Source organism: Emydura macquarii, unplaced genomic scaffold (genome assembly GCF_026122565.2).
Source record: "Emydura macquarii macquarii isolate MOO-44397 ecotype Brisbane River unplaced genomic scaffold, CSIRO-AGI_Emac_v2 contig_2369, whole genome shotgun sequence".
NCBI lineage: Eukaryota > Metazoa > Chordata > Testudines > Chelidae > Emydura > Emydura macquarii.
In genome coordinates, this window is record NW_027132506.1 from 827,012 (window position 1) to 843,008 (window position 15,997).

At 43.8% G+C, this 15,997-nt stretch overlaps 1 protein-coding gene across 1 annotated transcript in view; it reads right to left on the bottom strand.

The window, feature by feature from the left end:
• Positions 1–15,997, bottom strand: part of DNAH1 (dynein axonemal heavy chain 1) — a 103,949-nt gene that overhangs the window by 71,011 nt on the left and 16,941 nt on the right. The window contains exons 14-23 of the mRNA XM_067561180.1: positions 15,571–15,690; positions 14,292–14,374; positions 13,476–13,617; positions 12,063–12,218; positions 10,432–10,630; positions 9,117–9,370; positions 8,101–8,313; positions 2,361–2,525; positions 1,131–1,252; positions 306–411 (exon numbers count right to left, since the gene is read on the bottom strand). Coding sequence (XP_067417281.1) covers positions 306–411; positions 1,131–1,252; positions 2,361–2,525; positions 8,101–8,313; positions 9,117–9,370; positions 10,432–10,630; positions 12,063–12,218; positions 13,476–13,617; positions 14,292–14,374; positions 15,571–15,690 — 1,560 coding nt within the window. The remainder of the gene's footprint in view (positions 1–305; positions 412–1,130; positions 1,253–2,360; positions 2,526–8,100; positions 8,314–9,116; positions 9,371–10,431; positions 10,631–12,062; positions 12,219–13,475; positions 13,618–14,291; positions 14,375–15,570; positions 15,691–15,997) is intronic.

Here is a 15,997-nt window from a genome sequence, read left to right on the forward strand (position 1 = left end):
GTGTTGTAATGATATTCACCAACTGAGAAAAAGTGCAGAATTTACCCCAGCCATGCACCAGCCACCTGCCACCTTAATGCAGTTTAGAAGAGAACAAAGCCCTTTCAACCCTCCTCTTCCACGTGGAGATGTAGTGACTATTTGAAAGAATCCAGGTGCTGTCTTCCCAGGGCAGTGAGCTTGTGTCTTACCCTTCTTCACTCCTTACGGCAATGCTTGGGAATAGTTTTACTTTTTCATAATACATGACTCCCAAGATCAGGACCTGCCTGGTAGCCTCAGAGGAAATAACTTGCTTTACCTACCCGTGCAATGTTCTCAAAGCACTTGCGGAGGTGAGGCTGTACAGCAGTGGGGTCCTTTGTCTGAGACAGTATCTCCAGCAGCTCATCATCCGAAAGGAAGTAAAACCTGAAAACAGAAAGAGAGAGAGCAGCTCATTTTGGGCTAAGTTCTGTGGTTTGGTGCTGGATCCTGGCAGTACTGGGCAACAGTTTGGTGAGTGCAATTGCAGCCATCTTCACGATATCCGGCTGGTCTCCATGGATTATTTGCCTTGGTGCAGAAGAGCCGTGACTGTAGCCCAGTTAAATGATAAGCCTCTCTGCAGAAAAAGGGCTTGATTCTCTGCTGTCCTTCCACTGGAGTAGTCGTTTATATCAGTGTAGAGGGGGTGTAAAATGATACCCAATCAGAATGGCAATACTTTACTCCCATTTTGTACTGCACAGTAAACACCACTCTAGGCATAGGTCTACAAAGAATAAGGCCCAAAGTATTTAATTTCCCCTTATTTCACTTCATTCCCCCTTCCTCATGCTTTTCCGGGACATGCTGATGGCTAAAGATGCAAGTGGGCGATGATGCTATCAGACTACCTCCTGCCTCCACCCTGTGCCATGGCACGTTGTCACTTCCACACAGCCTGCCCTATTTGTTCTCCATCAGAGCTCAGGGTTGAAAGGAGCAGCTTCCCTGAGATCTGAAAACTAATGAGAGGTTCTTAAGATTGTGCTTTAGATGAGAAAGAATGATGCACTTGTTCCTGGAAGACGTAACCAGAGTGATTCTCTGACTTCACACCTATGATTCAGTAGAACATTAGAATGGCCTTGAGTCTTGGGATTTACCTGGGGAAAGCTCCTCTCTTGGTCTCTAGGTATTCACTCAGCCCCTTCTGCACAAGGTCAAGTAGCTGATTACATTTCCGAAGGCTCTCCAGCAGCCTGGGATCAGGACACAGAGAAATCACCTGGAAAGGACATGAACATTAAATAAATAAATAAAAAAAAGCATCAGTATACCAAGCCTTAGTTAGATAATCACATTGGAGGCAAGCTGATTAGAGAGAGATATTATTGCTGGGATCAAAATGGCTCATTCCCAGGAGCTTTTTCACATGGCTCTCTCTACAGAGACATGAATTTTGTGGGCAAGGTACGTTCAGGGTTAAGACAAATCCACATTTTTTGGATTTGTCCAGATACCAAACAAACAGTGATGATCAACATTCAAACACTGAATACAAACACTGACACAGTCTCTATGGAGGAAAGGGCCGGGTCGTGGGAGAGAGTAGAATGGTGGTATCAGCACCAGGGGAGTGGCTGAGGAAGCAGAGGCTGGGGTGACGGGAGGGAGCCTGGCAACAAGAGGAAGTGAAATGGGGAATCAGGCACCAGGAGGTGGGTGGTGGGAGACAGCCAGGCAATGCCGCAAAAGCACCTGACAGAATTAACCTATGGAACAAGGTCACAAGATGCCCTGTGTATAAGGACCCAAACCAGATTAAAAACTGTGGCTCTGCTATGTAAGAGGGTAGGGGGGAAAAAACAGACTATGCACCCCCCCCGTATACCATAGGGCAGATCTGAGGTGTAGGTCTCTGCAGCTCACCCTAGGTGGGGAGATGAAAATGTGGGCAAATTACTGTAGTGCCAGAGTCAGGGCTAGTGGCTCAGCACGCAGTTTAGACACACCACCTGGCTCTGGAATGTAAGCAGCATTTTAAAAGAAGAATCCTAGCATGGTCCCCTGACCTAGGTTGTTGTTATTTATACAGTGCCATACATTGGTACATGGTGCTTTACAGACAAGTATAAAAAAAGGGGCAAAATTTAGTTTTGGTTTAAGTTGGCACAACTGCGGGGAAGTCACTATCACTGCATCTGTTTCCATCAGGGCTGAATTTGACCCATAGTCCTTACCTTGAGCAGTCTGCAATCTAAGCATGTGAACAAAGAATCCAAGAGGAAAAAAGGACAAAACAGTAATTCATACTCAAGCGGCTATTACAGAAATACCCAGGCAAAGACACGTGCATACAGTATACAAGTATGCACATGCACACACAACCTCACCTCTCTGTTCTCATTAGCGTTCTTCATGATCTTCCTCCACATCCTGTCCATGGTTTGGTAGCGTTTGCTTTCTACTGGCAGCTGTCTATTGATGTCCTCTGAGCTAAAGATGGGTTCCAGGTATAGCCAGGAGCGCTGGCATGTCAGCCACTCCTCTAGGACATCCTGGTGGGAAGTCACATAATCAGGTCAAGAGGCCTACTGCAGTAAGTACAGTGGCTAAAACAGTGCCTTTATACATGCCCTGGGCTCAGACTGGAGATAAAAGATGATCTCCTCAAAGTCACCCACAGTACTAAGATCCACCCACAATCCCAGAGTTGTTTCTACTAAAATAATTACCTATTTCATGCCAACAACATTGTTATTTAAATTCTTATTAATAGGCTTCAGAGTCAACACCCACTGGGATGAATGGGGGCAATTCACATCTACACAAAGGCCCTATCCTTCTCTTGTTGAAGTAAACATTAAAACCAGCCACGAACGTAATGGTGCAGCATTAAGCTGCTAGAGCTATTCCTTCTGTTGGTCTGTCTGCAGACAGCAGTACTACATTAGATCACGTTAAGACTTGTGTACAAGCTGGGGCAGTGTGCCCTATGGGGTGCAACTTCTGGAGCACACTAACATGTCACACATTAATTGGTCTTTGTAAACCCTGCTAGTGCACAGTAAAGAGTCCCTAGTGCGCTTTAACAACATGCTATTTCAAACAATACTATGTTAAGGCACACTAGGGAACCTTTAATGCATACCAGCAGAAGCTACACGGACCAATTAATGTGCAACACAGTGCACTTTAGAAATCACACCCCCAGCGTGTGCAAACTCTAAGGTGGTTTTCTTTGCAAGAAAAAGTGCAAAGCGTTTACTATGTTTTAAGATGAAATCTTAAATTCTGCAGAGTCTTATGTGGCTACCAGAGAAGTGCTGGCACACAGCTCTAATCAATACTGCCTCAGTCTGACCTTGTACACAGAACGCTCATTGAAAACTTCAATTAAGAACATCTCAAATCAAATATTTGGATAAATTCCAAACATTTAAGGTAAGAAAACACACAGGAAATCCTGCTTGAAAGGGATTCAGAACACAGTTCAAGATCCAGCTAAGAAATGGAAACATCATCTCATTGTTCAGCGTTCATTTACTTGATGTTCCAAGCTCCACAGAATCCTGCAAAGCTTTGTACAGTGTCCCTAGGACATGACATGCTTTCAGCTGATGGCAATACATACTGAAGGCTGCGTCCACAAGGAAATGTTCTTAAATTTTCCTTGTGCTCCTCTGGTACCAATACAGCCCCTCTAACTCTAGCAATGGTGCACCTGCTACTGTAGACCAGATACTGCTGGTTTTATTACTGTCAGCCAATCCTGATCAGAGCAGATGTCAATGACACAATGATAAGAATGCCTGCATTTGACCCACACCAGTGCTTCCACCATCACTTGCACTGGGGGAGCTGCACTGGAGTTGGGAAGAGAACATTCTCAATGCAGACAAGACCTAAGTGGCTAAGACGGACAAAAATTACAAAAAGCTGATTAAATGTGGATGCAGTCAAACCCTGGTTTTTCCTCAGCTGGGTGGCAGGGAAAAAAAAAAAAGCCATCTTATATCTAGGTTAAAGAACCACATATTAACCCTGGCAGATTCTTAAATTAAAACATGGTCCTATCCATATAGGCAAGAATAAGTCATATTATAACATGGATTTAGTCAGTCTCTACCATGTTTGTCAGCCACGGTTAAACAAGGTTTTTTTTAAGTGTAGACAAGCCTTTCTGGTTACTATCTCTGTCACTTGACCATTCCATATTGCTATTCTCTCACACAAAGCCACTTCTCAGGCAGATGGCCGCTTTCAGGAAGAAACTCATAAGTGTTATGCGACTTAGGTTTTAATATAAGATCACAGAGGCTAAGAAACTTCACCCTGGGTCTTCCAGAGCACGCTATGCTAAACAGTGTATTCACCCTGCAAAAATCAGTTGTGTCTGTAATAACCATTTATTCATCCCACCTAAATCCTCCATGTATATAAGAGACAGAGCAAGGGAATGCAACCTGACGACATGCTGAGAGTGCAACTACAGCAAGAGCAGCAGTGCCAGCCACATCCTGACAGAAGCTACCATGGGTATAAAGAGCAAGGGTCATTTCCTTACATCCCATTCAGAGGGGATCTGCAGAACCAGCATGGGCTGAACTCTGCTCCCATTAGTAGAGCTGAACCAAGACTGAGCACTTTTGAAAATACCCTCCCCTAGTGTTCATTTAGAAAGTCAAAATACTGAGTTTAAGGGAGCGATGGAAAAGCAATGAGCCAGACTCTGCCACTCTTGCTCCCAGCGATTAGCACCATAAGCCATGCATAACCCCATGGAAATCAGTGGGACTATTCATGGCGTATGGCACTGCTCAGTGGCAGGAAGGGTAGTACAGTTTGGGCCTACAGGCCTGATCCAGCTCCCACAGAAATCACTGGCCAAACTCCCATTAACTTCAGAGATGCCTGCATTTATATGAAAGCATTATATGAGCAGCTGGACAAAGGAGCTACTTAGAGACAGGAGGGCCCAAAAAAAATGCAGTAAAGTGTTTTAGCCAGGTAAAAAATAGAAAAGCACAGCATGGGGGCCAGATCCTGAGAAGTTCTGAGCACTCAACGTCACTGGCAGCTGCAGGTGCTCCTGATCTCTCAGGTTCACTTTACTCACTGCTCTTCATGTTGAATGGGCAGATGGGTATAATTAAGTGTCTTCTCTATAAAGATAGGCAGAAGAGAGGTTTCTGTGAGCACTCACATAGCTATATATAAAATAAATGTGTAGATGAAGTTGAAACCCACTAAATATGACATTTTCAAGTCACCTAAAGGATTTAGGTAATTCCAATTAAAATTGCTAGGAATTCAGTGGCCAAATCTCCTAGGCTGAGATTTTCAAAGCTGCTGAAGTATTAAAGGAGGATTCCCCCTTTTGGCTTTGGTTTGTGATCCCATCAACAAGGAATTCTTTTAGAATTCCCATGAATGCTGAATAGAATCTCACAGTAATTGTCATGGAATTTACCAAGTATTTTCAAGGTGCAGATGGTCTTTTAATAGTCTAACACAATGGTTCCCAACCTGTGGCCCAGGGGCCAAAAGTGGCCCACGGGGCTTTCAAAGTAGCCTGCTGCTCCTTTCCTGCTGGCTGCAGAAGGGAACAGCTGCCTAAGGACTCAGATGGAGCGTGTTTCCGAGGGGCTAAAAGACCGGTGCAGGCTCCTCGCTGCAGCCAAGGGGATAGGAGATCAGCACTCCCCTCCCCCTGGCTGTAGCAGGGAGCACGGCAAAGTGCTCCACCTGGGTCTATAGGTGCTGGGGTCCCTGCTGCAGCCAGAGGGAGGGGAGCACTGATCTTCTGTCCCCCTGGCTGCAGAAGGGAGCCACTGCCTAGGGACCCAGGTAGAGCGCACAGGGCTACAGGACGCATGCAGTTTTCCTGCTGCAGCCAGGGAGATGGGAGATCAGCAAGGAGGCAGCCTCCTCGCTGACCTCCTTCCATTTGGCTGCAGTGGGGTAGGAGGAGCTCCCTGCTGGCAGAGACTGGTGGCCCTTTAGGGTTGTAAAAATTATATCTGTGGCCCGCGAGCCAAAAAGGTTGGGAACCACTAACACAACCCCAATTAAGTGTAGTCAGTATTGTGATCCTGGCAGACCAGATGCCAGCTCCTGCCAAGACTTTAGGCCTCAGTCAAGCACTGACAAATTCATTGCTGGAAACCAGTTCAGCTCACTTGTATATTAGCATGGTTAAGATAGGTATTGGACATATAACAATGTATTTAGTGTTTAGACTTTACAAAATGCTTGTAAGTTACTACATGTATTAATCCTACTTATAATGTCTGTGTCCCATGCTATAAGGTAATACTTAAGTGTTTGCTATATAGCTGCAAAATGTTTGTCCTGAACTATGTAACTCACCAAACAAAAAGAAACTTTACCTAGTGCTAAATCCCTCTGAAAGGTATTACCTCTTGCCATCAGGAAGAACTATTCAAACTAAATGGGCCTTTGTGGAACATCACCATATAAAGACTTTGCTAGTTGCCCTTGTACAGGCTATGTGCAAAAGAACTTATCCTATCACTTGAATTCTGGAAGAAGGAAATAAAGACAAAATATTTTCATCTCTTTGCTGTTTGGACTCTCACAGGGCTGGACTAGGGAACAGAAGCAGAGATCCCCAGAGTCAACATGGGTTAACCCTAAAAGACATTCAGTGCTGACACATTGCTACAACTGTTGCCTTTTAAAACCATAAACTAACTCATGTCCGCCAGCTTTAACTTGTAAATAACTCTCATTTCTTCTTTCTAGTTAATAATTCCTTAGTTAGTTTACTATAGGGCTGGCCACAGGCAGTCCTTGGTGAGAGACCTGAGGTACATATTAACCTGGAGTAAATGACTAGTCTCTTGGGACTGGAAGCAACCTGAACCTTATGTTTCAGGAGTTTACATTTGTTACTGGCTTGGTGAAATCTAATTATAGAACATACAATCAGTTTGGGGGATCTTCCCTGCTTTTTGACAATCTGCCCTGAGGTTGGCACTCATGGTCATGAACCACTCCAGACAGCATAACAAGTACATCTGGTAATAGCTAAGCTGTTCAAGCCTTAGATCAACTCAAGTCTATAAGGCCATTTCCCTCACTCTCAAGACTTCAGAGACAGTTTTTGCTACATCAGAGAAAAGAGAAAGATGTGGAGAAGTTTTGCTATCCTGGCAGAAATGCCAGTACAGTCACTCTGTGGAATCCTGTACCTTTCGTGACAGGAATAAATGGCAAAAAGGAAGAACAGCTAGGGACAAAACACACACAGTGACACAACCAACACATGCTAACCACACAATATATAGCCAGATTCCCACATCACCTGCTTCCATAGGGTCTAAAGTGCCTCTGTGTGTCCTTCTTAGCCAAGCACAGCAGGTTGGGCAACCCCTTGTCCAATCACACAAAGGCGGGTAAGCTCCCAACAGTAAAATGAAATCATTATACAACAGACAACAATGCTGTCACTTCTATAATTTATAAGCACTCTACAAACATTAGCTAATTAGGATATTTTTCCTGCTCCCAGCTACAACTCATATCAAGTAGAGTGATCCCTGCTAGGTGCTCAGCATTTTCTTTACCCCTGACCCAGCAAAGTACGTAAGAATGTGCCTAACTTTAAGCATGTATGTAATCCGCTAAAGTCCAGTGGGACTACTTATGAAAGTTAAGCACGTGCTTTCAGTGCTTTGCAAGATCAATTCAAGAATGCATAGCACCTTGCAGGATCAAGCCCTCAACATGCAGTTTGACTGTGGTAGGGCCTGAATATCACTAGGCAAAGTGCTAACTACTACGCAACTCAACAGAACTATTCATGGTGAGATGAACTGCACCTGGGGTAGAATCTAGAATCCCACTGAAGATAACGGGAGCGTTGCCATTGACTGCAATAGGCCCAGGATTTCACCTGCTATTTGTGGGATCAGACCCCTGGTTTGTTCCATTTACTAAGGCAGAAGAACTATGAGAGTCCCTCTGATTCTCTGGACACAGATGTGCTATGAATATCTACATATCACCAAGCTCCTTCATTGCAACTGCATATTCTTTCTATTCAAACAGAGCAGAACAGCCCCAATCCCTCCCCTGACCTCACAGCAGCATGTGGGAAATCAGTACCTGTGTCATCTTCAGCTTGTTTTCCCAGGTGTTCATCCTGTCTTCAAAGGGTTTCTTGTACGGTGAGAAGGACATGCTTTGAGTCATGACAATATGATCATCTAGGAGCTGAGATGCTTCATCAGGGTTCTTCAGAATGAAGGTTCCTGAGTCTTTATAGGGCAGCACATTAAACAGGATGGAGATCCATTCGCCCTCCATCTTATCAAGTGCCTGAGAAACAGGGATAAGCAATTTAACCTTATGTCTCAATCCATGGGTGGTGCACAATGCTTTCCTTCACTTACATCTCTCAAATGCCATCATTTAAAAAACTAAGTGAATGTTAGTTCTTGCGAAAGTGGCTGTAGTTTCCAGTGTGGAAACCAGCAATCTATTTAATCCACAGAACATTCAGCAGCAGCGTAGATTTCCTCTGCCCTGTCCCGAAAAAGTGCTTCCACCCTATCCTGAAGGACCACCTTCAAAGGAGAGTAACTTCATTTCCATTCACACTGATGCCATGGCACCTCCACTGAGACTGGCAGCAGAGCACCATTAGTGACATGGGTAATGGTGGCTTTTGCAGTATGGATATCTGTCCACTGGGCACTGGACTGAGCTCACCAACCCATTTCATAGAACAAAAAGCTGCCAGATGATAGTCACTTTCAATCATGACCATCTTAGGTCCCATCTGAACTGGTAACCTGAAGAGGAAAGACCAACATCTATATAACCAATGAATCCCCTGAGTCATCCAGTCCCCACCCGTTTCCATACACACACTGTATGGTAGATGATTTACCATACCACTGTCTAATCTCCATGACACAGATATAGAGGATTTGTCCAGTCATGCGAGGACATCAATACTCTCAGCTGACTTATGCTTTATTTGGGATTTCTGTAACACTCAGAGTGAATTTTAATGCCCTTGAAAGTATGGAGCTGTCATAAGAAGAGCTTTTATCTAGAGACAACTTTGGGGCATGAACTGACACTGAAAGGAAAGCCTCATTAGATGTTCTCCTCACATTCTCAATGGAGAACTCCTTGCCAGCTATCTCTGCTATTTTGGCAATGCTGTCAATGTGGTCCAGCAGCTTCATCTCCAAACAGCGAGAAAATGTCAGATTGGCTTTAGGCTTAATGTTGATGTTGATCTCCTTGGAAAGCATCTCCCAGTGCCGGTTCCGCATGCCAGGATTGCGCAGGCCCTGAATCAGGGGGATATATGGTCTGAATTCCTCAATCCTGCCCCGGATTTCCACAGCCACATCCTGGCATGCTTAAAAGGAATAGGAAAAAAAAAAAAACAACCAAAAAAGATATCATCAACAACATGTAGAGCTGGATTCTGCAAAGTGCAGGTGAGGGGTGCCGGGCCTTCAGACACAACACAAAAAAAGAGCAGCAGGACACAGGGCATTGGGGAACCTAAGCTTGTATTAATGAGGATGCAGCTGTGTGACCTCAAAGTTACTCCTGCCTCACAGCACTTGACTATGCTCTTCCCTTTTTGGCCATACTCCTGCCTCGTAGCAGATAAAGGGCCCAAAAGGGAAGAGCATAGTCAAGTGCCAAATTTGCATGTTGGAAATCACACTTAAGCCCATGTCTCCCCAGACACACCTATTCACTGCCCATACCCTGCCCTTTTCTAGCACCTTTAGAGCTAGGCGGTGAGCATGGAAGGGTCATAAGATTACATTCCATTTAGTATGTCAACTACATCTAGGGCTTATCTTTAATTGCAGCCACGGGTGCCCTCTGGTTGCACTTACACTGGAGGTGCAACAACTTTGCACTCTCTGCTGTGTGTCACACAAGGACTGGCAGACTCATGGCCTTAGCGGATACTGTACCATATACTGGAGGAACAGTGGAATGAAAAGATCAGACTCCACTACAAAAGCAAGTATTCTTATTGCTTCTACTTATCATAATGATTCACACTCACTCACACATCCACTCGCCATCTCCTCCACTGGGGCTGATTTACTGCATTGTTCAGGAGAGAGATCAAGTTAAAAAGGATTAGCCAAAATCTCCCACTGCAGCATATTTTTCACTCTAACCCAACAGGAAGATGGTTTTAGAACTACTTCTGAAGACTGGTGGATGTGTCTTTCAGAATCCTGGACTGGCACACAGGGAAGTTTACCTACAAATTGAAATCTCTTTTCATTTTTGTGCGGGGACATTTACTTGAAGCAGTTTTACAGATCTGCAGAGCTGCATGTGATCATCCAAGTTCACGTCACACACAGTACAGCACAGGAATGAGATTTTCATGAAACTCCACGGAGCCTGATGTGGGGGGTGCACAAACCAAACTCTCCCAGTTACCTGGTACATCCTTGAACTGCTTCACACACTTGTGCATTGTCTTAAAGGATTCATTGACATTCTTCTCTAGCTGTTCAGCATCAATTGCAGAGAGGGGGTCGTTCATCCAGCTCTCAGAACAGCGTATCCAGTCTGATGCTGTGGTCCAAAGATCCGAGTATGGCTGGAATTCCTTAACCATCCTGGATAGCTTATCATACTTTGTGAAGAAAAAGAGTATCAATGAACAATGGGCATCTTTTACAGAACCACATTGCCCTGGCAAAAAGACACAATCCCACCTGGGAGCCCCTGAGTAAGCAAGCACATGGTACAATGTCCTTTAAGGTTATTCATTAGGTTCTCCTCTGCACTGCTGGCCACAGCAGACAGACACATGGCTATAGTGTCACTTCCAGCCTGCTCCCTCCCCTGGGGGTGCTTGGAGGGAGCAGTTCTTGTGCTCTCCCAAGACACAACCTAGCCCTTACTAATCAGTCATGAAATGATACAGAATTGTAGATAGAGACAGGACAATCACAGAAAAACAGAGACCCTCTGGGCCATATTCTACCTTGGCAAACATGGCCACAACTCCATTTAACTTCAATCCAAGTTAAAACCATGACTTAATTTATTCCTATGACATTTCATGCCAACTTCTCAAAGGAGGAAGCAACAGTCACACTGGCCAAAATGCATACATTCCAATTGCACCTGCAGAAGCTCATATCTGTGTATGCAAACGCTTAGTCTGAAGAACAGTTAGCTGATTTTCATTTGCAAATGCTCATTTGCATCAGTAATCTCAGATTTTTTGTGAGCGCAAAGGACCCATGCACATTTTGAGGACGTACCCGTTAAGGACTCAAGTTGCAACTTGAGTCCTTAACAGTAAAGAAAAAATACACATTAAGCTATTGAAAGTTAAGATATATAAAATGATTGCCTACAATAATTCTACTCAATAGCCCTAAAGAAAGAGAGAGAAAATGTGCATGGGCATTTATGAGTAGCTAGAGCCACTAGGGTGTGTGACTAAAATTATTTCCTTAAGACAACACTCTGCCTTCCAAACCCACAAAATCACTTTCCTGCACGTCACTATAAACCACTACTGATATAAATAATCACAGCCACTCATGCCCATATTCTGTGCAGTAACTCTCTGACACTAATGAATGCATGTAACTAATTGATGCATCATGAGCTTTCCCATTTGGGAACCAACCTTCCATACACCTGGCTAACACTGCCCTATTAGCTCTTGATCAGGAGCATGGATAGGTAGAGCTCTGCCACAGAAGTGGCTATAAAATGCCCTATGAATTGCTCACCCTTCCATGTCTTCTTGGACCAGCTCTTCCACAACATAGAAAAGATGAGCAGAAGAGCATTGGAATGAAGTGACCATCAGAATGGACTGCTGGTCCTCTCTAGTCAACATAAGGACTGATGGATTAGACAAAATGATAGAGAAGTGAAGAAGTTATTTAATCTCACAACTGGGATATTATTACCTATGGGAAGCATTGTCCTACCTAGGGATTTTAATTTGTTTGCATTGCAGTAGCACCCGAATGCCCCTCAGGACCAGAGCCCTGTTATTTGCACAGGGCCTAATACAACAGAACCCATGAGCTGATACTTACATTAGTAACTGGCAATCCAAATATCCGCTCCCTGTTGTTGTAAAGCAGTGCCATCTGCTGAGAGTCCTTCAACTGCTTCTTGACCCTTCTCGCTTCATTTGCTATTTCATGCGCTCGGGTAATGTCCACATGGACGGAAAATCCAGCCACGACCAGCTGGAAAAGAAAAGGCAGGTGCAGTCTGTAGAACACAGGTTCAAACACTGAATGCTGCTTTCTAGGACCTCAGCTTCAGTGCTCACACTTTGCTGCTCTCCGACACACAGAGAATCGGACAGTTCTTACTAAAACCCATTTTAAATCTCACATTTTCTCTAATTCCAGCTCTCTTCAGGCCATGGAGAAGGTGATGAGGAGGCAATGATAAGATCCGATCAATATCAACTAACAGAAAGAACAAATGTGGGCACTGGCTGCCTCTTTCTCTGGCAACCAATAGCCACCCTCCTAGATAAGAGCCATCAATCCATGCCCAAATGTATCTGTACTGAGCTGTACCACCAGCAATAAATAAAAATTAAAGATCTACTAGGTCATTTTTTCCAGCCCACAAAATAGTTTGCTATATTATATTCTCCAGGGTCCTGTCCAATCATTTTTGTTTCTTAATAAGTTAAAGTGTCGGTGGCTTCTATCACTTCATCTGGTAGACTATTCCACAGACAACCAGTCTTCATGGTTAGGAAATTCTTTGCTTAATTTCAACCCATTACCCCTAGTGATACCCATTTGGAGAGAGTCTTTAAAATAAGTTAGCAAGCTGATTAGAGCTGGTCCAAAAATGGGGAGTTTTTCCAAAAGATAATTTCAAGCTTTTGGTGAAAAATCAAATCTGAAATATTTTGGCAGAAAATAGAAATATATTTTAATTCTGGAATACTGTCATTGCATCTTCTGGGAGTTGTTGTTCAGGTGCCTCAGAGTATCATATTCCTCTCTAGCCTAGGTTCCCTGTCCATACTAGATCTCTCATGGTGCACCATGGTCTTCCCTCTTGGTGCGGAGAGGTGGTGAATCAGGGCAGTGACATGCCCATGGTGCATCATGGGAGATGATGTCTATTTGAGGAGCTCAGCCCATAGCACAGAATGAGGCACTCAAACGACAACTCCCCTGAGGCACCGTGGCAGCATTTCAGAATCAAAATATTTGTTTTCGCGTGTTCAGTTTCTCCTTGAAAAATAAAAGTCTTCCATGGAATTCAAACACCTCTAGCAAAAATAATTAATTCAATGAAACCCCCAATTTCTCACCCAAAAGCAGTTTTGAGAAAAAAAAAAAAAAAGTAACTGGCCCTACCATTGAGCTTAGAATTGCAAATGGTCCTGAAGAACATTTCCCAGCTAACTGACAGCAATAAATTCAAGTCTTTGTGAATATGGCTAATTTAGGACACTGCTGGATTATTAGTACCTGCAGACCATCCAGCCGTTCCAGAAAGTTGTTCTGATCCATGAGTTGAATTTTGCGGAACCTCTCCTCGTCTTCCAGGTGCTGCTGCCGAATCATCTCAGTCTGCGCAGCGATCTTCAGAGGCCAGTTACTTGCAGCCCACCTGAGCTCCAATGGAATGAGAATGCAAAAAAGATGAGAAGCAGCAATCTGAGGCATATTATTGGAATGAAGATGATGCTAACAATTACATAACCAGATTACACCGATGAAGGAGATTGACCAGCAACAGAAACATGCATGGTTGAAAGTATATTTTGGGGGGCTCTAGTATTTGATATGCAGTCTCTGTGACTAACCTGTTTAGTAACAAGAGGCCCAGGAAAGGGAAAGGAATTTAAAAAAAAAAAAAAAAAAGAGAAATCCAGTACATTAGTAAAAGATGAGTGGATTGCTAAATAATTGTAACAAAGTCCCACTGGACTTCTCAGAATGTGTCTGCACAGCATCTAGCAAAATGGGGTGCCAATCTTGGTTGAGGCCTCTCAGTGCTATTGTAATAGAAACAATAAATAAAAATAAGCTGTCAGATAAGGTCTTCTGTCTGTTGAATAGGTCAATCACTACAAGTTTGCCTCACGCCAGGCCAGGAGGCAGTGTGCATGTGCACACCTCTACAGACTCTATTTCTGAACAAGGCATTGAATGCACATCTAAGCTTGAACTGCCACATGAAAAGATCTGAATGAAGCACCTGGTATACAAATCAAACCCTGAGGCATTAAGAATGGTAATTATACCAAAATACACTGCTTTGACAGTAAGAGAAATGCTCACTTGTCGTTGAAATCATCTTGGGTAAGGTTGTAAAGGAATTCCTCCATAACCTCATAATCTTCCATGACCTTACTTATCAGTTCCTATGCAGGGAGACAGAGATAGAAAAGTAGACACCCTCCGAATCACATGTAGTGAACATGTTGCTTATTGGGATTGTCTGCCAGGATACACACTGCATTTTTATAAGTCACTGTGAGGCTATCGTCACACACTCTTACCCCAACACAGAGGACTTCCATACCATACAATCAATGGGTATGAGTCTCCAACCACTTATGCTATTGAGTGAACCTCGTACTACATATATGAAAGGGAGTGTGACAATGGGTAGGACACTGGACTAGGAATTGGAAGACCCAGTTCTATTCTGCCACTGGCCTCCTCAGTGACCCTGGGCAAATAACTTCACCGCTCGGTGCCTCAGTTTCCCTGTTTATAAAAATGGTATGAAACAGCCCTCCTTTGTTAAGTGCTTTGAGATCTACAAATGAAAAGCTCTATCTAATAACAGGTGGTATTACTGCCAAATTAAATGATAATATTAATATACTGCGCCAGTACTATTTAGGAGTAACTTCACTGAAGTCCCTGAAGCCACACCAGTGTATAACTGGTATGAGAGGAAAATCATAGCAACATTTTTATGGTTTGAAAGCGTGTAATTAATTTTCAGAAGACAGACTAAGTCAAGATCCAATATCTGCACAGAAGTATTGACTGGATAACCAAGAAGTAGAAGGGATATACAGTACACATTATGTAACATTTTCAGTTGCCTTTGCAAGTTTGCCCTGCACAGACATTCGCATGCACAGAAGATGGCATACCAGTCTGGTAGCTAGTATCTGACTGCCCAATTTGCATAGACACACTGGTTTTATACACACATGCCCAGTTGCATAAATGACATTGGGATGAAATTTCATATGTCAGCTGAAAATCTGGATGTAAGGGGCTTGGGGTAGCTACAAAGCTTATGAACACCACAGAAACTCTCAAAGCCTCATAACAGCCTGGATCAGAGACAAGATCTCCGAAGCAACAAACAGATAATTGAACTGACTGGCCAGATCTGATTTCTTCAAAGTAGGATTAATTTAAGAAGCTGAACCAGCTTCTGGAATGAGCTATTGTCCCAGGAGGAACTTGGAGCTGGATAATAAAAAATGTCAAAATAGTAGGAGATCCGCCTCCAAGATTCCATCCACTCTATTCCTAAGTTTTTATCCCCTAGCTCTCTTGGGCACCACCTTTTGATCAGAAAAGCATGCCTTACTTCCTGCACTTTCAGCTGTTCAGGGACTCCCTTCATCCACTCCCGCAGCTCAGCCAGCTCCTCAATGCTGTTTGGTTTCTCATACATTTTCCGGCTGATGGCTTTGAATGCTTCACAGATCTGCAGGAGGACACAAAGAATGCATAAACGCACACACCGAATAGAGGAACAGCTGCAGCCTTCTCTAATGGTCTACAGGGTTTCAATCCTATGGGGCCACTACCTTTAATCAGTGGGCTACATCAGAGACTTAAGTCCTGGTTTTCAGAGGAGCTGAGCGCTCAAAACTCCCATTAGAGTTAATGGCAATTGTGAGTGCATAGCACCTCTGAAAATCAGGCCACCAATCTCTAGTATGCCAGCCTGAAGAGTAAGTAAAAAAGCTGGCTATCCCAAATTCTCTACAGTGGTGTCCCCCAAAGTAGAG